This window comes from Neopsephotus bourkii, unplaced genomic scaffold (genome assembly GCF_033783945.1).
Source record: "Neopsephotus bourkii isolate Nb327-2 ecotype Australia unplaced genomic scaffold, CSIRO-AGI_Nbou_v1 NB_1511, whole genome shotgun sequence".
Taxonomy (NCBI): Eukaryota; Metazoa; Chordata; class Aves; order Psittaciformes; family Psittacidae; genus Neopsephotus; species Neopsephotus bourkii.
In genome coordinates, this window is record NW_026901987.1 from 1,363,200 (window position 1) to 1,388,274 (window position 25,075).

The 25,075-nt window shown below is 36.6% G+C and overlaps 1 protein-coding gene across 2 annotated transcripts in view; it reads right to left on the reverse strand.

Moving 5' to 3' along the window:
* The window catches only part of RNGTT (RNA guanylyltransferase and 5'-phosphatase), a 184,261-nt gene that overhangs the window by 100,075 nt on the left and 59,111 nt on the right, over positions 1–25,075 (reverse strand). For both annotated transcript variants that reach the window (XM_061369796.1, XM_061369798.1), the window contains exon 11: positions 14,127–14,291. In XM_061369796.1, coding sequence (XP_061225780.1) covers positions 14,127–14,291 — 165 coding nt within the window. The remainder of the gene's footprint in view (positions 1–14,126; positions 14,292–25,075) is intronic.

The following is a 25,075-nucleotide window of genomic DNA, read 5'->3' on the forward strand; positions in this document are numbered from 1 at the left end:
AGTCCCTGTTTCTTCCTTATCCCCAGAACCTTTCCAGTTCCCTCTGTCCTTCAGCATCATCTCTTTTTAAGTTTGGTTTGCTTCTGAAAGAAGAGAAGGTATCAAGAATTAAACAGCTGCTTTCAGACTCAAAGCAAAAAAGCACCAGACAGCAAATGAGCGGAGGAAAGTTTCGTACATTATTTTAAACTACAACTCATAATCTCAAACTTTCCACAAATAACAGTAAGCTAATTAACATTTTAAGAGAAATAGACCCCAAAATGAAATGTTAAAAGACACTTTGATTTTGGTTCATTGACTGAAATTACCACAAATACACAGCAAAACTGTCAAAATAGTGCTTAGTGACCCCAGGGAATACAGGATTTTGGGAACAAAAGGGAACACAGACCTTCTGAAAAATAGGGAGGGGGGAATAAAAAAAAAAATCAAGCCAAATTCACTCAGAGTTTTATCTTTTCACACTCGGGGATACTATTCACCTCCCCTAGCATCCTAGCATTAGCATCTGAAGTAAAACAGTTGATCTAAACAAAACTCATGCAAATTAACAGCAGGGAGAAGGGAGAGGATCAAAGATGTACCTCCATCAGTTCCACTGCTTCCTGCCCAAACCCAGACACAGACTAATCACCAGCTCAGACTAACTTTCAGGCAGCTATGAGGATGAAAACCTCTCATGCATATTTTAAGTTCCTCTTCAAGTGCTATGCTCAAATACCAAGTAATTTCTTGGATCACTGTGCAGTTTCAAGTTACAGCATGCTGTGATGGAGAACCACAATCTTTGTTCAATTTTCTAGTCGGGTATTGCATGCACAGTTAAAAGACTAATGCCTATTTCTCAGCAATTTTTTCCTCCAACTTTTCTTTTTTGTTTCTCTATTTAGACAATGACAAAGACAGCTCTTAGAGATTTTTTGGGCAAAGAAACAAGCTTCACATTTCAAGCATTTCACAAGGAAGCAGAAGTAACTCTTCAGATATTTCAATAAAGCCTCCCCTAGACTCGCAGTTCTTTTTTTTTCATGAAACCATTCCTGCTAGACCAGACAGAATATTCCAGAAGGGCCACAGCAGCAAGAAAGAATGTACTCCCTGTTCTCCTCCAGAGGATTCTTCTTTCAAGGAGATCTCTGGATACATGCACACTTGCCAAAGTATTTCACCATTACACTGGCTCATTACAACTGGCTGCTTGACTCAAAGTAGCTCCTTCCAAGTAATGGTGAAGGTCCTGAAATCACGGCCATGGTCTCAGCAGTATAACTTAGCTCATGGCCATACAAGGCAATACTTCTGCTTGCACCCTGTGATTTCAGAAGCTATAACTAGTATTTCAACATTAACATTTACTTCCCTCACAAAAACACAAATGTTCTGTCTCTCATTTACATGATTTCCTGTTTGCCTCCAAATCACCTAGAAAAATGTTTGAGTAGATTTTTTAATAATTTAACATTATCCTTTTTCTTTCACATTATTCTCATTTCCAAATCAAAATATGATATGCTACCTTATGTGAAATAAATGAGATAAAACTAGTATCCTACAGTAGGGTATACAGTCCAATTCTATAATGCATCCTCAATTATTCATTGTATTTGGCTGTATTTATCTTAAAGACCTTGAATTTTTGTTTGCTGGGAAACAAGCAACAAAAGGCAAGAAAGGAAATGCAGCACGACAGCTGAGAGTACAGTCACAAACCCACAAGTTATACTGAAGATGCTTAAGCTAAAGCATTAAAAAAAAAAATCAAAAAAAATCACAAAGTTGCAAAATATTTCCTGGCCCATGCTAATGGCCTAAACATATGCATAAAGGAAGAGAAGGATCAAAAACTGTAGAAACTAAATTAAAAACCGAACTCCCATAGAAGTAATTATTTAAAGAAGTTGTATATGCTAATTAAGAACAAACACATATTGAAAAATAACTGCTACATTTTCAGTAAACCAGTGAAATTATCTACTTATCTCCTCTGCCCTAACTGCACAAGGAACACTTCTCACTTGCTCATTACTTAAAAAGAAGCTTCATGCTCTTGTGCTGTAAAATCAGTATGTAATTCAAATTGGATGAAAATCCTTTACAAAAAATTATGCTCAAAGCTCAACTCCTAGCTTTCATGCAGCCATCCGCTGAAGATGCTAATTCAAGATGTAAACAGAGAAAAGCTGCCTGTATGAATATGTACCGCTTGAAAGCGCTGGATGTTAACCACTAACTCAGTACTAAACAAATAAAGTAAAAGTAAACTCCAAAGGTTCATCTGTTTAGCAAAATTACTGCTACTCTGAACTGTGTTATCTGTGGCAACAGCTGAATCATACTGTGATGAAAATCATACCAACTCACTGCGTAGACACACAGGAGTGTTCTCAGTTGATAAAATTAAAAACCTACATACTTTTTATGAAATAGTATTTTATGGAAAACCTTTCAGTTTGTTAATTTACTAGAAGCTTTGAAACCAATCATACTGAAAGACTAAAAATAACCTCTTTGCCAAGTTAATCATACAGAACATTTTGGCTCAAAAGACATTAAAACCACCTAATTACCACAATGGATTTGTTCCCTATAAGAATGAAAGCAGATAATGGCAGCAATGTGAGACTGATGTTCACTAATATGATCAAGAGACTAATTATTATCCATGAATCATTTGTAGCGTTCAAAACTTGATTAATGTCAGGTCAAGTTTAACATGTGATAGGTTTTATTAGTAATGCTCAGCTATCCCACAGCTTGTCAGTTTAAGCGAGTGCCATCTGTTAGGTTTAGGAATAGCCAACAGCCACAACAAAAGCACAGTGTATACAACTGGTCACTGAAGTACATTATAAGAATTCCGTAAGGGAGCTACCCTAATAAATTTAAATACACTAGACCAGAATCCAGCACAAAAAGACAGGAAATTCATAGCCAGAAAAAGCGGGCATGTAAAGCAAGCTTTTCTCCTTTTCAAGCTTGACCAAAGGTATGTTTGGTAATACTGAATTTACTTTACAGATTGACCAGTCTCTAGTAACAAAAAATATTTTGCAAGAGGAACATGCGTAGCTTTTTCTCTACGCTCCAACATCTTTAGCAAGCATTCCTGTACAGAACACGCTGCTTTACCCTTTAAAGCATCACTAATTGTATTCAAGTACATATGGCCCTAACTAACGGCTCATGTAGCAAAACACTGCTAGAAGACAATGAGCCTGAAATTCATATTCCACCAGAAAATGTTGACAGTTTCCACTTGCTCTAATTACGAATACTGGCAAGACAAAATCTTTCCGCAGTAGGTTCATGGTCTAGTATTTCACAGTGCTTTGCAGGTGGTCAGCTTTACTAGGGTTCACCTCTCCCATGTACACATCATTTCCACCTTTTGCAGCAGGACAGGAACTCACCTGGTACCCTAAAGCTCACCTGGGCACCTCCACTGAACCTCCACAAGCTCTACACTAATAACAGTGGGAGCAGCAGGGCTGAAATAACATGAAGTGGCAACAGACAGGTGCACACACAGAGAGAAAGGAAGGTGACCTAATTCTACCTGGGTTTGCTCCGGCACCTAGGTACTTTCCTCTGGTTTAAAACTAGTTGAAGACTCAGCAGGAGCATTGAAAGAAACCTTTATTTACCTCACAGCTACCACAGTAACAATAGCCCTCTCAGATGTATTAGAAATATGATCTCATTTGATGGCTCTCTTGCATTCTAAGTGGATGAAGCTGAAAGGCCAAAGCTTCAGGCTGCCACCAGTGTAACTTGAGGTCTGTGCTTCAGCTTCAAGTGTTCTGTTTTCTTTCTAAGAGCGTGATGTGAAGGGCTCATAGACTCCTTGACGTCTTGATGTAAAAGCCAACAAGTATCCCGAAGACTTGACGGTAGTAGGCCACAGACCATAAATAACATCATAATTCAAAGAACCATAATTATGGTACAATTTCTTCCTCCAGCCCATATAATTTTATAGCCGATGACAGACAACAACCCAAACTACTGGGTCTGGGCATTAGCATTCTAACTAATGACACCAGTCTTCATTGATTGTCCTTCAGAAAAGCAAATGTACTTTTCCAGAGTCTATGTATTCCTTCCAGAAGAGGAAGTCAATATTATATTCACATGATGGGGAACAAGCAACTCCAAGCAAGAAAGCCAAAGAGATTCATCCCTGCTATGTGTCATGCTTGGGGCACCTCTGAAAAAAAACAAGTTGATCCTCATACTGGACTCTCAGAGCTTTCCCAGTTTCACAAGGGAGTGTTATAGTCAGCCTTTTTCACAGCGAACATAAAGCGCAAGAAATCATATATATTATCTTCTTAAACGTACTTCTTAAATCTTTTTCACTACCTCTCTGAAAGATTTAGAGAAAAGCCATTTACAGGTATATGAACAGTTGGAAGTTACTGCAGCCTGTGATGGGATGCAACCTCTGATACTGAGAAAGTGGAATAACTGCACTAGCTTGATTTCATTACCCAGCCGTAAGGGAAAAAAATACTGTAGTGAACAATAAAATACACTGCGGAGGAGGTGGGGAATAAAGTCTGAAGGTTTTTTTATTTAACTTTCATCATCTCTTTTTGGTTTTGCAACTAATTCACTCACTGCACCCTTGAAAGCTGCTATTAGCACCAGCCACATGCCATGCCCCTTAACTACTGGGATAGAGACATTTATAGAAAAATGAAGAGCAAGCTGCAGGAAGAGTCCCACTCAGCTACCACCTCTTTGCTGGTTCTGAGTGAACAACTCCAAAGGTCATGTACATAATATATTCAAAACAATACCCAAGAATAACATGAGTGCTATGTGTTAATGCTTAATTTGACAACACATCTGCATTTCTGAATTTAAAATAAGCATTAGGCATTTCTCGCTGTCAATCTCTTCTCAAAAACACAATTGAGAAATTGCCATCAATTAACTATGATGTTTTCAAATGCTTCTTTCAAGTAAGAGAAATAGGCTGCTTCAAGAAACTTTAATTGACTTTTGCAATAGCTTTAAAATGGGAAGAACATGGATTCCTGGAGGCTGTGAGGAAATGCCACTGCCAAACAGTAAGAATATTTCATATTTATTTTGCCTGATGAAGAAACACAGCAATATATTTCAGAGCTTGGCTGTTTAATTCACTGCGCTCTTGCCAGTTCCCTATTTCAACCTGCAAGGTACCTTCATTTTTTTCTTTTAGGGACTGGGATTTTGTCCACACGACTTGCCCCATCCTATCCTACCTAGTAGAGCACAGCTGCCTCAGACTAGAGCTCTGCTGGAGCTAGAGGAGGTTTAACAGGTGCAACTAGCAAATTCTTTGACCTATTTACAAATTATCTACAATCTGTGACATTCCTGAATGGATGGCAGATACTTGGTACAGCCTGTTACCCAATGTCCTCAAATGAGCAAGGTTCTCCCACTGATGTAGAGAAGCTCCCTAACAACTCTGCGTTTGATCAATTACAACATTGAAAAGTTCTTCTGTTGTCAAAGGAAAGAATGAAACTGAGTTGAGTGCAATGGGGCCGAGTATATTTTGTTTTCTAAATGATCTTCCAACATTGCAAACTTGATAGGGTTTATCTGTTATCCAGCCCTGTATAAACTGCTACAACATAATCTTTTCTCTGTTTGACAAGAACTTGGACAGGCCTGTTTTAATTAAATAAGATAATTAAGGATGTTTTATTAAGCACTTTTACTAATACTCATCAACAAAGACAAAACTGTATATACAATAATTCAAGAAGACATAAAACAATATTCAAAAATATAGTCTTCATACATTTACTGTTGCAATGCCTGATTCAAACTGGGCTAATGTATTCCACCAGGCACTGATGCAGAGATTTTAGCTCAAAAGTAAGATTTAACATTATATTCTGGATGTTTAAAAACATCTGACTCTTTTGCTATGCAATGGCCCTTGAGGGTTTATTTGCTATAAAGTTGAAATTAAAACTTACCACTGTAAGGTCGTAACAGTAAAATACAAAGATTTTATAGTTTCTTGACTTTAAAGAAAAATATTAATTTTATATAGGTTGGGGGGGGGGTGCTGTTTTGTTGTGGGGTTGTTTTATTTTCCTTTCTCAAAACTGGGCATATCAGAAGAAAAGAGCTAGCAGGGATGTCCTATAATCTTCTATCATAATAAATGGCTTTAAATTTCACTCCCATCTTCACAATTTTCTTTGTGCTTTTATTCATTTTACCCAAATTAGGCACATGTCTCTTGAACATCATTCCAATACGAGAAGGCTGATGGCTTCCCTGCAGAGCTCTATTGCCAGGAGGCAGTTTGGAAAGTGACAGGCTGTGAAGTGGCACAGCGGACAATATTAGACAGTTGCCCCTCAATTAATGAGTGGAGTGACCCACTTAGTCACCACAGCTGTGTCCTCTAAGTAATTCAGAAGGTATCAAATATACCAATTCAACTAACTATAGTGGGATACCAACTGGTAATTAGGTCCAAACAGATTTGCTTTTCACTGTTTATGCAATATACCACAAAACTGAAAGTAAAAACCACTGTTAAAGACATTTTTCCTACTTGGAAATTTATATTATTTGCATTGCACAAAACACAAAAGAAATAATTTACAAAAATATTAGAATGTTCAAAGTTAATGTTAAAATGTTAAAACTAAACTGAATACGTACTGTTCTGATGTTAAAATTACAGTGTGCACCAAGCACAAGGCTTCATAAATATGCCTTTATTTTTGTACTAGTTTCATTGTTTCTTTCCCACACTAGAGTTTGGCAAGTCAGAATTTAATTATATGTTCCACATCTGAACTATCCTATGCTAATTCAATTTGTACCACTAGCAATATATAACATGGGCCACCAGTTACGAAAATAATCCTTTATGGAAATATTTGAGACTGTTTGTTTTAACTTCAGTAGATCATTTTCTGAAAAATGTGAGATATAACTAATGCATAAATAATTTCTCAAACCAAAAGAAAAAAAAAATATTTCTTTTCCTAGCCAAAATTATACTGTGCTGAAATATTATACCTGACCTTCGGCATCACAAATAATAATAATCAAAAGCAAGTAGCCTAATCCTCCTTTGTTAACACTAGGAAATGAACAGAGATTCTCGAATAGGCCTCCTCAAGTGACTCCACCAAGAGCAAGAAGGCTGAAAAGTTATCCATAGCTCACTCCTTTTTTTCCCTTGCACACAGAAGAAATCTTTCTAGTATAAATCTAATCAAATAACTGCAGCCTCCCTGTCCCACTGGACAGCTGGAACCCCCTGCAGCTACAAAGTCCCTGCTACCTTCATCCTCCCACTGCCAGAAATTATATTTACCCAAGACTATCCATATCATTCCGGAGCTGCATCTGACTCCATGAAGGAGCCTCAGTTCAACCACTGAACTGTAAGTGGTAGTAGCTCACATTCAGCTCAAGAGACACAGTCTGGTCAACTGTTTCATATTGCAATTTCAAACCTTCCTCCTGGTCTGGTTGGCTGTCGTTCCTTTAAAATTCACATGGTGAAATCATTTTGAAAAGTCAGGTTGAAGTACTACATGCTGGGATACAAGACTGTTGCCAAGTGAAGACTTCAATCTAATACAAGCGTAAAGTAACATCTTTCCAGCTTCTTATTCACTTACTTGTTTTCTAGATTCCTCAGGTCAGCATTATTTTCATTTACAGGAAGAAAAGCCCTCCAAAAAGAAGATATGAGTGAAGATAACCACCGGCACAAAAACGTCTAAGGGCAGAATAAGGCAATGCTGCTTTTACATTTTACTTTCCATTTTTGGGAAGATGAAATAGAACAAAGTGAGGAAGAAACATCTGAATAAATAAAAGCAAACAAACAAAATGGTAGAGGTGAGATGGGTTACAAGATAATTAAAAGGAGATGAGATGATACACAGGCCAAAAACCTGGAAGAGAACAGATGGAGTGAGGACTATGTTGTAGGCCAGGCATGAAGAGTGACTGCCAACTCTGGGTCAGGAAATGCAGGACTGAAAGGTGAGCAGACAAAGCTACTCCTTAAGGAACAGAAAATAATAAAAAAACAAACAGAGGAAACAAGTCCTTTTGGCATTAAATGCTCTCCAGATGGTAACATTCCCCCTCAACCGAGGCGCAGAATTGAAAATCTCCAATAAATACAGATTATTTGACACTTTGCTGCCATTGCTGCCATTACATTCTTTGATCTTCTGACCCATGACTGCAAACCTCTCCACATTTTTGTCTGTAGGCTACTTGGTGACATAAAACAGGGGGTTGTGGTCATTTACATTCGGTACTGGGTTAACACCTCTCTTGACAGACATGGATGAGCTGTGTCCACATATTCTGCATTTATCAGGTTTCATTTGTTCAGGCCATGCAAATGCTAGCATATAGCTGTCACATTTGCCTGCAAATTACTTCACACCAACACTAGCAAGTGATGTGCTTACACCATATCCTTCATCATTACAGGTCCACAGCCACTTAATTTGCCAAAGCAAACAACCTCAATAGTAGGTATACACTTACTGGTACGAACTTTTAAACATTCCACCTCTTCTAAATACAACAAAAGCTGTTAAAAAAAAGAAAAAAAACACCAAAAAAAAACCCCCATAAAAATAAAAATCCAAAAGCCAAATAAACCAGGGGAACAAAATAAGCCATCTGACACTTCACAGATTTGACTGAAAACTTTCAAGATCCTAGGCCATTCAATCTTCTAGCAGAGATTACTCATCTTCATTTTAATCCCTCTAGGACAAACTGTCATTTTAAACCCAGATAATAGTCTAAGAACTGACAAGTCATTGACATACAGTGTGCTAACATTTGAAAAGGTTGTTCATTTGACCTGTATCATTGTTTAACCTTTAGCCCTATTGTTCCATCGAGAGTGATGGGCACAATTCTCCATGGGATCATGGACTGCACGGAAAGGAACTTTTTTCCTACTCATACTAGACAGCATTTTCACTAAACAATAGGCTTTAGTGATGATAACACTGCCCAAACAAAAAAGCCTTGCAAAAGAACAGTAGGTTGGTTTAGGCAATGAAAGCCAAGACTTACGTAATTTCCAAGAGTTTAATTACTTCTATGTACCTGCAGTTCCCCTTTAATATAATAAAGATAATGTCCTTGTTGAAAATCCTAAAATATTTGTATAAGTAAGAGGCTACAGCTCCGTGCTGCACAAAGCATTAATCTCACTGGTCTTCAATACTTCATCATCAAGGAAGCCTAAACTCTAGCTTTATCCACACACTACCCCTATCCTTACGTGATGGGTGGGAGAGCTGACATGTTTGACCATATCATGTCCTTGCTTTCTAATGCATGTTAATATATGAAAAGAAAGCAAGATATGCAACAGAAGTGGCTAACTATGCAAGTGTAATGACAAACAGCAAAGATTCAATATTACTTGAAAATACCTTTCTAAAAGAATTTGCCATTAAATGGCAAAAACCACTCAAAAACTAAATGTGTTCCCAACTAACATTAAAATGTACTTAATGATTCCTTGATTATAGAGGCTGACAAATTTACCAATACTGCTTTCTCCATCAATATCAAAAGTTCAACAAGGCAACATTTCTACAGACTGCAAAAATATACAACCTGACCCCAGGTAACTGTCCCTTTCCTCTTCTTCTCCTTAGCACCAAAACTCAGTCTTACAAGAAACATACAGAAGTCCATCAAAACATCTTAAAATAAAATTCAGGACAACATCAGAAAGATATAACATTAGAAAGCTATAGCCCTTATTTCCAAAATCTAGTAGCAACAACAAATGTCAAGGCACAACTATAAATACTGCCATACTTTGTAATTACACTTTGAAAGTGCACTTCATTTCACACTAAATTGATTTTCAGATTAGAAAAAAAACCAGCCAGTACCCTGTTATTAAAGTTCCAAATCCATAACTCTAACAATTTCATTATTGGCCATATTATATAACACAGTACAAAGTTTACTGCTGTTTCAGGCAGTTACTGCCACATTTTCACTGAAAATAACTAAACCTACCTGGACATTGTTTTTTCCTGGTGTAATTAAGAGTTTAGCCATTCATTCTGCTATTAAACATAATACTGAAACTCCTGGCCTTTTTGCGTAATCTTGCTACAATCCACCCAAGCTAACACATTTGCTGACACGTGCTATCATTAATAAGAAGAATGGCCAATGACAGCTTTCCGTTTGGAACACTATGTCTTAACTCTGCTTATAGAAAGAAATGAGGGAGGGAGGCTGTGAAGGGAGACGTCTACAATACTTACTTTTGTGAGCTTCAAACTGCATCTTGGGAACATACTTCAGAAACTGAAGTTTCTCAAAACAAAAATAAGATGTGATATGTGGTTCCAGCTGCAGCAATTCAGAAGTACACTTGATTCTTCTCTTAACCCTAAGCAAAACCCAGCTATGCTTCAAAAAAAACTCTAAGATACGCTCCAAGAATTCTGATGAAAACTCATTCTGACCAGTGGTAGGGGTTTTCAACTTCTTTCAACTTCTTAGCCTTGAATATGCTGATGCAATCAGAGACCCACCTCATCTGTGGCCAAAGATGCTATGTCCCTTGATCTTTCTTTGAAAACAACAAGCCAGAAGGGGGGGAACCCAAGAAGCTACATCTTCTGTCAGTGAAATATACAAGAACTGGAGGTAGGGGAGAAACCTACGGTTAGGAAAACTCACTCAAGGATGTAAATCTTTAAGGACCTCTGGTCAAGAAAGGAAGGATCCTGTAAGATCTTTTCTAAAGATAAAAGGATCCCACTGTTCTTGGAGAAGTACAGAAAAAATTGTTAATTAAACATAAGAAAAAGATCTATTCAAGCAGGTCCTATTTGCCAGTCCTTCAGCATCAATTCAGCTGCCACCAGATCTGGTGATTAATGGATATGCTGAGTCAATATGAATATAAGCAGACTTAGAAGCTAGAAGGAATTCCTTGTCTCTGTGTAGAACTTGCTGTGCTGTACACAGAGTTGGCAAACCCTGTCAAGACACCTGCCATTGATGCAAATAAACCCACCTTGCTCTTTCAACTATACTAGTGAGGTATTCATCCCTATGAGTATATTTGTTGCTATAGTTGCAGAGATGACTGAATAAACATAGGAAAAGATCTTTTGGGCAAAGCAATACTATTTTTAAATAGTCATCTTTTAGAATAGGTCAATGATTCATAATAATAGCCTATTCTGACCACATACAATGAAAAGTTCCGTTCACAAAGTTGTGATGAATATTAAGAGGTAATCCCTGTTTCATTATCCTGAGAAAGTGTTACAGGAACCACACTCATGCAGTTCTCTGAAGTAATGAGAAGTAGTGAAACAAACAAAAAAAGTATTTCTGAAGTAAACAAGAGCAACAACAATTCTTAGTCTACGTATTATTCTTTTGAGAATATATTTTTATATACACAATTCTTTCGAGCAGACACAGATTTGAAATATTTTGAATCTATAATGATTTCCCTTCAACATTTGCCAATATTGTCTTTGGTAAAACTCCACATCAGCACTGGTAGTACTACCTAAAGCTCCTCACACTTTTCATAGACCATACAAACAATTCTTAAAAACAGACATAAAACTTCTTAGTTATTGAAAACAATGATCGGTTTTAAAGCCTCATAAGAAGTTTTCTGTTACAACAGTAGCATAATGAACTAAATGACTGACTTCAAATGAGAACAAGGATTGTTTAAAACCGATAACATACATTGTAGAAAAAGATAATTTTAAAACCTAAGGTTATTTCAGACTCAAAATGTAGAAAGTTTTAGCCTGCCCTGACTGCCACTTAAAAAAAAAAAACAAAATGACAAAACCACCTAAAAAACCCAAATTAAAAAAAACCAAACAAAAACCCACCAAAACCATCAAAAAACCCACACTAAACCCAAACACCACTATAAATTAAAAGTATACAGATACATTTAACTCAAAGATGTTTGTTCTCTAAACCTGCATAAGTTGCCACTGTATCTGTTCCAAGGGTATATTCATTGCTCGTAAAAAAGCAGCAAAACTCTCAGAGGAAAGAGAACCCTCAGAGAAAGAAAATGTGCTATTTAACTGTAGGGCAAACAAGCCATGGAATTTTATTTGCTGTAAGTATGGGAAAAGTTAACTGAAAAGAAACAGCTCATCTCTTAAAACTTATAGTTTGATAAAAAACAGGATATTACTCTTCCTTGCTTTATTTTCTTACTCAAATTGATCTAATATATGCACAGAATAGACAAAGCATAAATGTTTGCAATTATTAAACTGTAAGAAAAATGGCACTGACTATTTGTTCTGCGCTGCCAGTAACTCCACTTCTCCTGCTTTCTGTGTTTATCTCCAATGGCTACATACAGTAATATTCTTCATAAAAATGAAGAAAATTGGCCAGATAACCACTTCATTCCATAATTCACAAGTTAATCAAAACTGGTGGCAAAAATATGGACAAAATAAAAGAAAAAATTGCCCAAGTATAATTGCTTTTGACACTAATAACTCCATTATGAAACACATCCTAGCCATGTATAATTTTTTCCCTTTAACAACTGCTGGGCAATAAGGTAGTCAATGCCTTACAGAGTTTATGTTCAGAGCTTTGAGAAAGGCAGAAAGACCAGTAAATAGCACACATTTCACTGCTGAATTTAAGTACAGAAGTCAGAACTCTTAAAATCTAATACACTGGGATGCACATGGAAAATTCAGAAATCTCCTTTACACAAAAAAAGAAAAGCATGGAGCATAATTTTAATTTCCTAGGTTTGGGGAAGCAGAGAATCGTTTCAATAGACATGTGCTAGCAACTAGATTTAACTAGCATGAGATTTGCTTCCAGATGTGTTTTACCTAGAAATTTTTCTATGAATACTTCCAACCATGTTCTCCCTATGATTTTTAAATGAGGTTAAACAGCCTGGAACATCTGAATGCTTCAAGAAACCATACATTTATGTAAGAAACCAACCTTAAGATGTGTTCCTTTTGTTCCAGTTTTATTTAATTTCAAAAGCTCAAAATTATGTGCCCTAGACAAACAGCCTTACTCCCTCACCCCCCAGTAAATTAAATTTATGATGCTGGTCTTAAACAGACAATGCAATAATGTAACAACAGAAATACAAAGGAGCAATCTTTATCTACACAAACTTCTCATAGAATTGCTTGCAACTTAAACTTCCCCAAAACAGCTACACTTTGCCAGGTGGTCCAGCTGATGCCTTATCTCTTTACCTTTCAGCTACTTTTGGTTAGCCAAAATACCATTACTGCTCCTCTTGGGGTGAGATTCGCTACCTGATACAGGATCAAGGAAATGACAAAAGCAAATAGAAGCCAAAATGTGACGCTCATTGCTCTGTGTTGGTGAGATATGGCAGTACTTTTAACAGCAGTGCTGAGAAAAATGGGTTCCTCTAGAAGGAAGTGTTATCCAGGAGCCATTTAATTCACAGAAAAAAGTTTTTTACAGAATGTTAGAATATTTCTATACTGAAGAAAAGAGTGCACAATGAAAGATAGGAACTCATATATATATTTGCAAGTCATAAGCATTACTTCAGAAGACCTAGGGCAGTATTGTAATAAGTAAAATGTGGAGACATCAACTAGAATGGGCTTTAGTAATCACAGCTGAACAAGAAGTGGGAATTTAAGCACAATTCATGATTCTTATACTATGGCCAAATGGGAACTGGAAGTAAAAAGAACATTATATTCTTACCTATGAAGGAGGATAGTGTAAACAACATAGCTCTCAGTCATTCCCTTGAGCTCAGAGATATTTCAAACCTAAAGCTATTAACTTTTATAAAATCATTCAACATTGCAAAACTAAATAGTTATATTTTGATGAAGTACAGGTTTTAGATATGGGAAAACAGTAATTCAAAAGGAAAAGGTAGCCTAAAACCACTTTTAAGGGTATCCCAAACTGCCAATCGCCCCCCCAAGCATTCCTGAACACTTGGTTAGTAGAGGAACTCCCTGGAAGTTAAAAAAGCTGACGGAAAAACTATACCAAATATTGCTTTGCTTCAGCACCACAACATAAGCAACTGAAATCAAGTTTACCTTTCTTGAAGCGTAGATGTCGAAAAATGGTTTATTTCGAACACTGAATGGTTCCTGTGCTTTGTCAATAAGACCATTTTTCATCTTTTCATGTCGTGGAAATATAATTTCTTTCTCTATACATGCAAGTCGAACATTAAAATCACAGTCTCCAACAGGCTGTCCCTGCCAAATTAAAAACAAACAAACAAAACCAGTATTAAAACCAAGCATCAAATTATTTACACAGTCCAAGTTTTCCTTACACAATATTAAGAAGCATACAGATAAAAATATTATCAAATCACTACCTTTTTTTGTCAGACGCTTGGTTTTTAATCATTTGTCTTAGACTGTAAGAGGTTTAATCAAATCAAAGTTTGTAGAAAGATAAAAACTGATAGAATGTATTCAAGCGTATGCTAGTTAAATAGCTAAATACTTTTAAAGTTAAGAAAAATAATTTAAATATACCCTAATTACAGCTTTTGATATAGCAAATAGATACTTTAACACACAGTTTTCCTCTGAAGTCATTTGTTACTCTTAATAAAAACACAACAATGGGATTTAAAGAGTTAGGGAAACTCATTGCTTTGATGTTTGAAAGAAACATTAATTATGCAAATGTTCACTTTTCTGTCACAGAAAAGAGAACAATATAGCTGCATTTGGCAAATGTGCCAATAAACAGTGCCTGCAAATCCCTGCAAGATACGTGGTGGCTCAGTCATACAGGTGACCGAGGCAGTCAAAGCCCTTCTCTAAGCCTCTGTAGCACAGTCTGACCTTTCAAGATCTGAAATATAGCAGTAGATTTACACTGCTCTTTATGCATTTGGTGCATTGCACCAGATCAGTACGAATGTTCCAAATATGCATTTCTCAGATTAATAATTGCTCGTAACCAAGTTTATTATATTTTTGAGCATCAGACAGGGAAGAGAACACAGTGGATATCACTAAGAGAACATAAGCAACAGACAACTTATAAATTCTAAGGTTAGTTTCAGTCAGAAATGGTATTTGCATGGCAATGAGGCACAAAACTCAGATCTGCATTGTTACAAGTACGAAACAACACTGACAGCTATTTACATGAGATGACCCCTCATTTTGCCACCCATTCATACAACAAACTAATTCTTAAAAAGAAAAAAAATCCCTTTCATGTTCCACAGAGAATAAGCCCACAGAGATCTGGCTTACAAAACCAACATTTTTCTGAAGTTGAAAGCAATGAGCACAGAAAACTGGGAAGACATGGGACTCGAATCATCAATGGCAGCAGCACGGATGAGCAAGAGAACCAGGAACCATGTATATCCTGTACTAAACACAGCTGGAAGAGAAATGTAAAAATCCAAAAGGAAAAAAAGCCCCACTCTAATGTGCACTGAAGAGAATCAGAACTGGACAATCTTTGCATTCTTTCGAATGCAAAGGAAATAAATGGCAAAATTACATTCTGATGAGGCACAGAAAGAGACAGAATGAGTAGTATCTGAACAGATCTCTAAATTACGAGAAAAATGGAATGCCAATTTTAGACCAACATGAGTTTAATCAAGTTCTTTCCAAATTCATCCTGGCTTTCACCAGAATCCTCTGCATTTCATACTCCCAAAAGGGGCATTAAGTTTCTCTTGCATTTCTTTCCTAGCACTAGATCCTTACTAGACCTCTATCAATAGTCCTCAATTGCTCATTGCAACAGCTTTAAGAACTATGCATTGCTCCCATACCACATGTAATTCACAACCACTTTCCTTCAGGACACTGCTCGAATCTATACAAGGAGGGGCAGCACAGCCACCATCACCTGGGACGGGGGACGGGGGAAGCACATCCTGCACAAAGCCAGCAACTTTGATGAAATGTCGCCTAATCTCTAATCATTGATCCATGCTGGAGAAAAAGAGGAGAGCCTCTCTGGTTGTTAACTTTGCCTTCAGCATTGCCTTCCTTTCATACATGAAGGTGTTATTAGTAAAGAGTCATTCAAAAGAATGGAAAATTAGAGTATGGAAAAATCCAAGGAGCAGAAGAGTGGCTCCCTCTTTATGCATCTGTTGAAGAACACAGCTGCACAATCTACAGATTTTTAAGTGCCACAGACAAACTTCTGGAGAATAGTGCTTGCTTGCTTTCTTTCTTCCCCCATGTGTAGCATACTTGAGAACTCATCTATGCAGTGACTGAGCTTCTCCTGATTTATCTGAACATTGAAAACACATCTTGACCTTTGTAACAACTGATTGAAGAACTGATTGAAGAATTCTCTCCTGAGACATGTGTATATGTATTTTTTAGGATTTCAAAGAACACCATGAACAGTTTTCTAGGTATGTTTCAGCAAGATCTAGTGCACATGCTCTCTTTCCTACAGCAGCTTTTCCACTCAGCCACATTTTATGAGTAGGCCTGAAAGAGCAAATGAACTAATTAATGTTTCAAATATCTGAGCTTCCAATAAGCAGTAAAATTATTTAGAGAGCTTCTTTCCAGTGATGCATTCAAAAATGCTTTTGTATAGTGACTTAAATTTATTTCAACCCCTTAATAGTTAAATTAAAAGCTGAGACGACTTCATATGCACCATAAACTGGCTGAATGACTGTTTTCCTCCAAGTAATCCTTTCACTTCTCCCATCTATGAGGAACCAATTATTTCCTGCAGCTCTGCCAATCATATATTTTTATTTCAAAGCTTGTTAAGCAGAAGGGTGTATTACCACTAAGTTCCACCATATAAAGGTCAGAGGTAGGTTGACATAAGATTATACGAGATGAGAAAACACAGACAATGCTGCCGAGCAGCTCCTTCATCAGCCAAGTAAACCAAGAAGTAGTATTTCATTCTCACAAAATCACAGGACATTAGCAATAAGAAAATTAACATAACATTGAATTTAAATCAAGGACATACTGAACAAAAGCAATATTGGAGGAGGGCTTCTTCTTTGTTCCTAGACACTTGCCATAATTACAAAAAATGTTGCTATTATACAATGTATTTTACCCCAGACAGATCCAAAACCTTCAAGAGGTAAAATCCCAGCTTTTAGCAAATACGTAGGAGGGTAATGTAGGCTGCAATAAATAATTTGCCAACCTTGACAAAAACAGGAGTATTTAGTATATAAAGCACACATTCATTTAAAAGTTGTCCAAAACCAAGACTTCGATGCATGTATAATCTAAACCCAGCCATCAAATACTACTACATTTGTATACAACGTTGTTTTCTTAATTTAAGCATTCAGATGTTTGAGATTTTCTTTCAGTATATAGATTTTCACTTGTCTCAGAAGGATCAGGGTCACCACTGCCTAACAGCAGTTACTGGAGTCTATTACACGATAATTCCTGTTCTAGACATTTTTAACCTAAAATAAGTTTGTTAGTAAAGGGTAAAACAAAATTAACAAGTAGCATGTGTTTCCTATCTATGCTAGAAAGTTACACTTCCCCCTCACTGTAATTAAAATGTATCCTAAAGCAAAATATCATTTAGATAAGCTTCAAGAGAAGTCATCTGTTGAATCAACACCTCAAGCAAGTGAATCCTCTTCACCTGTTGAAACTTGGTGCATAGCACTAAGAGGTCACAGCATGAAGTGGGCTTACACTATATGTGATGCTTGAAAATATTACTTTGATTTTAAACACAATCCTCCATACATGCTCAAAACATGAAATGATTTTTCTACTGAGCTTTGAAATTTACCCAGGACCAAACAGTTCTAAACTTAAGCTTACATTATTCCAAATTAACTTCTCAACAGACCCCATAAGAATAAGTCACATAAGAACCTAGTGTATCACCAAAAGAAATACATGTTTAGAACTACTAAAAAACAGTCTGCAGCTCATTTAATATCCATTGTATTGAGGGGGTAAGGAAAGGAAAGTTATTTGCTGAAAGAAGCTAAAGAAAAACAAACAAAAAACCCCACACAAAACAACTACCACTACCACCACCACCCCCAAAAAACCCCAAACAAACAAACAAAAGAAAAAAAAAACAACAACCCACCAACAGTCACAGTCCCAATAAAACTCCTCCAGATAGGTGCCAGGAGCCTGATTTTGGTCAAGAATCAGGCTGTTCTCCTGCCATGCATCCTGCTCTCCATCTGGTTCAGAGAGACCTCCACCTTCAAGTCACAACCTCATGCTCATATGGCTACAAGGGCTAGTGGGCAACTCAAATCCCAGGTCATTAAATACAGGAAGATGTCAGGAATTGCCAACACAGGTGTAAGAGGACAACATGATTTCTGCTGCACAACCTGCCCCAGTCCCCTCTCTCTCTGCTTGGAGAAAGGTACCCCAAAGAGCTACCATCACCCTCAAGGTTTAAGTCTCCCTTTCCCTGCCTCTAAGGTTAGATCCTGTGGCTACAGCTCAGTAAATTCTGTGAGCATTACATGGCAAGTCCTTTACCTAGATGGATGCAGTACAGATAACAAAACGTGGTATGCGGTGCTAAATCCCATAAAAGTACTTTCTATAAGAATCTGATATCTATCTAGCTTTATCCCAATGCAGCTATAGTAAAAAGGAAAAAAATGCCTGAGCCTGTGTACACAGCTGATAACTAGCTTGGTCTGGGATAAACAGAGAATATTTATTCTCTTCCTCCCTGAGATATGGTTCAAAGCCTACCTGCCAGCAAAGCACGCTTCATTTGCTCCCCCAGAGCAGTACTATAGACATGAATAATTCAGCAGATACACACATATATGTTCCACACACGTCTTCACTTATTGAGCCATAGCGGAACATATGTCACAACTGTCTTCGCTTTAATGATTTTGAGAGAAGAATAAAGAATAAGCTCAGGCTGATATTCTACCCTGTGTTTAACATTATTATTGACAATTCAAGGCACCCACAGCTGACATCTGCATCTCGAACAAAAGCCCATTATTAGTTCTCCCATCTTCTGAAGACCATGCCTTCTAATATTTTGCATTTTATATTAATGGTCTGGCATGTATTTCTTCTGACCGTAGTTTTGTAGATGCTACTTTTTTTATACACATGGCTTTATGTAAAAACAATGTGAAGGTGCTGTTTCATCCTCCAAATAAGATTATTTCTATATTCAATTACCTAAAAGGTGTTTTTTTTTTATTTCCAATTAAGTTTTACTTTAAAAACAGGATTAAAAGTGAAGTGTTGGAGAAATGAAAAAACTTTTGTAGAATTGACTCATGGTTTTGATTTCTAAAAGGCAAAAGGCAAGACAACCATCAAAATCTGAAAATATTTTCTAAAATTTGGTGGGTTTTTCTAACTTTTATCACTCAAATATTCAAAACAGATACTGCAATGGCAAGTAATTTAGCAGTTTCAAAGTTATTTCTAAAATTCATCTTGGCATCAATGAGGTACAGCATGTGAAATACTGTTTCAATTGTAGCAATACAACCAACGTGCGGGAGGAATATAATTACTATTTATATGTTGTCAGCTTATACAATAGAATATCACTTTGATTTACCACAGAAGGAAAATGGTTTGGGGAATCAGACCTATTAAAACGATTGCTTAAGACAGGTATTAAATTATTTGTCTTTTCCTTAAAAACAAATAAAATAACTGAAAATAAATTCAAATATGTATGAATCAAAGGAAAGAAGTTTGTAGCCCATGCATAAACATCAAGGCCTAACAGAACACACAAATATAGCTCCACACTTTTTATTTTATTAGCAAACATATCTTGAACGAAACAGCAGACTGTCAAAACTGTGACTAAACAGATAAGATCAAAACAGAAAAAGTAGATTGCACTACAAACATTGCTCCTTTGCTTGCTCTTCTCCTTGGATTGCTCAAAACAGAATACAAATTCTCACCATTAACTTTGTATAATAAAGAGGAAGACTTATGGAAACAGCCATCTATCCTGGATGAGCACCTAAGCCCTCTCTTTAGCAAACAAAGCTCCAGTTAGGCATCAGCAGCTTAGTAGCTGCTATTTTGGGAGCACAGACAACTCAGTCCAATTAATTGTTTGATTACATGTGCAGTGGCTTCATTTAGGATCTTTATAATCCTTGTAAATCCTTCTGAGCCCTCAAAAACAGAACTCAGTGCGGGGATTTTACTGGGATGTAAAAGATTAAAACCAAAAGGAATGATGCTCTCTCTAAACTGGCTGCCCCTCCTCAAGTAATCTGAGGAGTAGATGAACTTCCCGTTTCAATTACAGAAGTAAAAGTCATAATTCTAATAAACCATAACCATAAACTAGTTTTGCCATCATCATCATCATAAGATATTTACACACAAAACAATTGCACATGGTTCTTCCAGTGAAATATAAAATTTGTATAGCACTGAATTTAGGCAATCTGCAGTCATATCAAACACAAAGCTTTACTGCTGATGGTTTTTTTGGATTATTTTTCCTAGTGCTGTTGTTGTACATAGTATAGAGGCATCCTTACTTTAACTGCATCATATACTAAATAATCCAGTCAGTATTTTCTCTTTCTGCTTCTACTCTCCTCACACTCTTTTCCTTTCTACCAGCCATTCACAGTGACTCTTCATAAGAATGGCTATTGCTGGGGTTTTTTTACACAGCTGTCTTTATGACAAATAATTATCACTACAATGAAGAAAAGAACCGTAGGGAAATTCCTCCATTGTAAAGATATTATTCAGGGCATTTCATACTTGAAAAGATTATGACAGTGATTTTTTTTAGAATATAAATCATTTCACAGTATTTAAAATAAGATTGTCCTAATACAGCAAGTATCAAGACTCCTAAAAACTAGAAAAGAGGGGGGAAAAAAAGTAGTAACAACCAGAACTGATTCACAAACACTATCTTAGATAAGTAAGCACCTACTGTTCCTAAGCTATCACAGAACTAGAAATTAAGTATCTGCCTGTAATCAGTGTTATCATCATCCTGAAGACTTCTAAAATATCTATAACTTCAGTACTCAAATCTGTCCTTAAGTTACCTAATTCATTCTGTGCATGGTTAGCTTATGAGTAAGAAAGTGATCAACCTTATATTCATGTCAAGAGAAAAAAAGCATTTTTCTTTATATTTCTTTTTTAAAAAGAAATATTCTAAAAAGGCTGAAAACATGGCTGTCACATTCTTTCCAGGAACATAACAGTCACTCAGGTTATTCAAACATATTACCCATGGAAAAGAACATATTATAGAGGTCCTGCTTTCTCCTACACTGAATTGTATCATATCCTATAAAGCTATACCAAATTGTATCCTACCCTATAAAGCTATCCTGAATTGTGTAATTATTTTAGATTTGGTACATCCTTCTCATTGACTATTTGTTTTTTTTTCTTTAGCTCTTTTCCCCTAGAAACAGGAAAAAGATGGGAAGGCAATAGACAGGGAGAAAACTCAAAATATGAAATATTACAGAATAATTGTAGAAAAGGAGGAATTAAAACTAAGTCAGGGAAATAAAACGTGGCAACATTTGAACACACTCCCACTGCTCCCATATGATATCCCCCCCAGGCATCCTCTGTTTTACATCCTCTGTAGTTTTTTCCTGTTTGAAATACACAGAAGAAAAAAAAAGCCCCATGTTAGACTTCAATCCTTCATTCCCAATACTTAGGAAACTGGACATGATAATGCAACAAGAAATCATGCGCCACTGTAGTTCTTCACACTTTCCACTTCAGCTGTGATTACTGCCAGATTCTTGAGACATCCAAGTATTTGCTTGAGACAGAAGGTGGGTTTAAGTCCACTTGGCAGTTCGTATGGGAATGACTGTTATAAACTGCAAGCTCAAGGAGACAGCTTTTCTATTTAATCATGTTCCTAGCACAAGAAGATAAAAAAAAAATTTCAAATAAGAAGTGAAGGGGTTTAAGGCACAAAACTGCTTAGTGAAAATATTGTGAAAAGTTCTTTAAAGAGGCTTTCTACAAGCAAAACCAAAATTGTTTGTGGACTTTATTTTCTAAATTCAATAAGGTTTGAAGTATTTCAGAGTCGCTTTCATTTACGATGCAACTTCAACTTTCAGGTCTCACTTTGTATTTTTTGTAGCAAGTTTCATGGTATGCTGAGAAAGTGTTACAACAGAGCAAGCTACAGAACCAAAACACCTGAAAAAATTTAAAGGAATTAATATCATGGCAGCTTCTAGAGCTGCTCTTGGAGAACTACACATCTTTGTCCATCCTCCCAGGAGCAACACTTTCTGCCTCTTCCTCTAACGAGTAATAATCTGCCAATCCAAAAGGTTCTCATGAGACACAGTCTATGTTAAGGTATGGGAAGACCTTTGCGAACTAAAACAAGACATTTCAAAATTTAATACACTCCCTTTGCTTTTATGTGGTATTTCATTATGCATTCTTTACCTGGGAAAATGCGGAACACAGATTACCTTCACTGTCTATAGTGCGCCTGGATTGAAAAAAGGGGTATCTAACTTGAAAATGCAAGGGAAAGAATGAAATCAGACGTATTTTTCACACATTCAAACCAGCAAGTAAAACAGTCAACTTTCAAACTAACTACAACACTAAAGACAACAGCTTGTTAAGACAAAAAAAAAAAAAACCAACCAAAATTAAGTATATATTAATTACCACTCTTCAGCAATTATTTAGGCATCGCATAAAACAGGTTTTAAAAGAGGGATGCAAAACTGCATAGAAATGCTGCTTTTCGGTTGCATATGCACTTTACTCAAGCACGAAGAGCAACAGCAGAGAAAGCACAAACTATTTGTTTGGAATTTACAGAACAGGTAAGGAGATTTGCAAGTTTTGCTGCTCAGACATACAAGTGAGATTTTCAATGATGAATACAAGATTATGAAGGGAAGGGGAATAAAGCAAGAAAGACTTTTGAAAAGCAAACTAAGACGCATTTCTGTCCAACCATCTCCATAGACCCAAAAGCTCCTGAAGCATCACTCTCTTCCCATGCTGATTCTCCATCTTACAAGCTCTCCTAGCCCTCTCTTGCCTTCCCTATTCTGTAATGCTACCTTAATTCTCATAGCCTAAAGAATACTGGAACACATCACACGGCCAACCTGCCTCTGCTTTCAATAAACTGCATTATAAAAATAGGAGGAGGAGGAGAAAGCAACCTTAATGCATCTCTTCCAACTGTGACACCAGAAAACAAAGCATGACGCAACTGAGTAGATGCTCTGTATGTCACTTACCTGACACCTCTACACCCCAATAGAATTAAGTGATATAAACCAATTTTGAGAACATAACACACAGTAAGAGCACTGTTACAAACATTTAGGTGCTTCTTATTAGAAAGGGTGCCACATGCACAGCATCCTCATTTTCCCCAGTGCTATTAGTAATGAAAGCATTTTAAATCTGTATTTTGAGGTACCATTTGAGAAGTACCCTCAGAATTAAAATTAAGAGTGGAAGGATGACTGGCAGTCAGGTGCATTTTTAAACAGAAAAGATGTAATTAAACACCTGCATCTCTGAATTGTGCCCTTACAATTTCACAGTACATTTTTAAGATAAGGTTAATAGGCTAATAAATGAGAGACAGCATGTACTGTGCATTTTACATCACTTTAAAATGAGGTTTGTAATGGAAAACTCAGACACGGTAATATTTTACAGGGATTTAAAACAAAAATTTTTCATGCATGAATTCAATAAGCACATTTGCTGTGGGCAGGATTTACGACCAGCATATCTGTTTACCGTGACAAATTTTATCTAATAGCTACAGCACTGTTAAGTGTAATGACAACCAAAGAAATCTTGATCTTGACTTAATTTAATGCCCAGAGTATTAGGAAATTTAATCAAAATTCTATCTCCTTTCTAAACATTCAAATAATTATTCTTCAAGCATTCAGTCTATTCTTACCACTGCAATCTGGTCTCATGAAAACTTGGCTAGAGTTGAAAAATTTAAAGGCCAAGGTTAGAAAGGAAAAGGAAAGTTCTATTAATTTTTAGCATCTCTGCTAAGAATGTATTAATTAGATCCTACATTACGCCAGCATTACTTTTTATCACTTAACTAAGGAAGAATAAAGTTGCTTAAGTTTAATGTCTATGCATCTTACATGTAGCTACCAAATATGATCTAAGAAAAAGCCTCTCAAAACAAGGTGTCTCAGGAAAAGCTGTCTCAAAGATGACTGGAGAATGAAGATATATTCTTTTGTGGATTGTTTCTGAGGAATGGGGATTTGGATTTACTTATATTCGCTTCTGGGACTGTTAATCATTCTATCGTCAGCTTCCTCCGTTACACTAGAATTACCCACCAAATTTGAACTTTTTATTCATTATTCCAGTGAAACAGGTAGTGCTATATAGCTACGGTTACTATAATAATGAACTCAACTACACAAAGACATACATCGGGAAGATGAAAAGTAACTGGCATTGCAGGGATCTAGCTCTGTACTCATTAGGTCTAAACACCCTAAGGAATGTTGGGTGCAATTAGCCTTTTACGTTCAGAGCAATATGAAAAATACAGAACTCATGTGTGCAGAGCATATGCCCTCTGCTCTCAGCGCTTAAGGGCACCTTAATAGCAGAATATGTGATATTGCACAGAACAGCACCATCTGAACTTCAGAGAAGCGAGCCCCAGGTCTGTGAACTAGGAGACACTCTGGGTACATCTACACTGGTGAAGCAACATAGCAAAGGCCTCATCTCTGCCCATGAAGCCACTGACCATCTGACCACTTTCACACTTTCAAAAGGAGGATGATGACATCTCAGAAAATCCTTAAGCAATGTTAAACTTAAAACTATTCTTGAGAACTGATCAAGAGCACTGTAGCCAGCCAGGGCCAAAACTGTGTCAGGGACCATTTTAATTACTTAAAAAGAGAACACACTTTCAGTGGCAGGATCCTGACCTTTTCACAGTTTCATTTATTTATATGCTGCCTCTCAAAAATGGACTTTGAGAGATGATTTTATATACT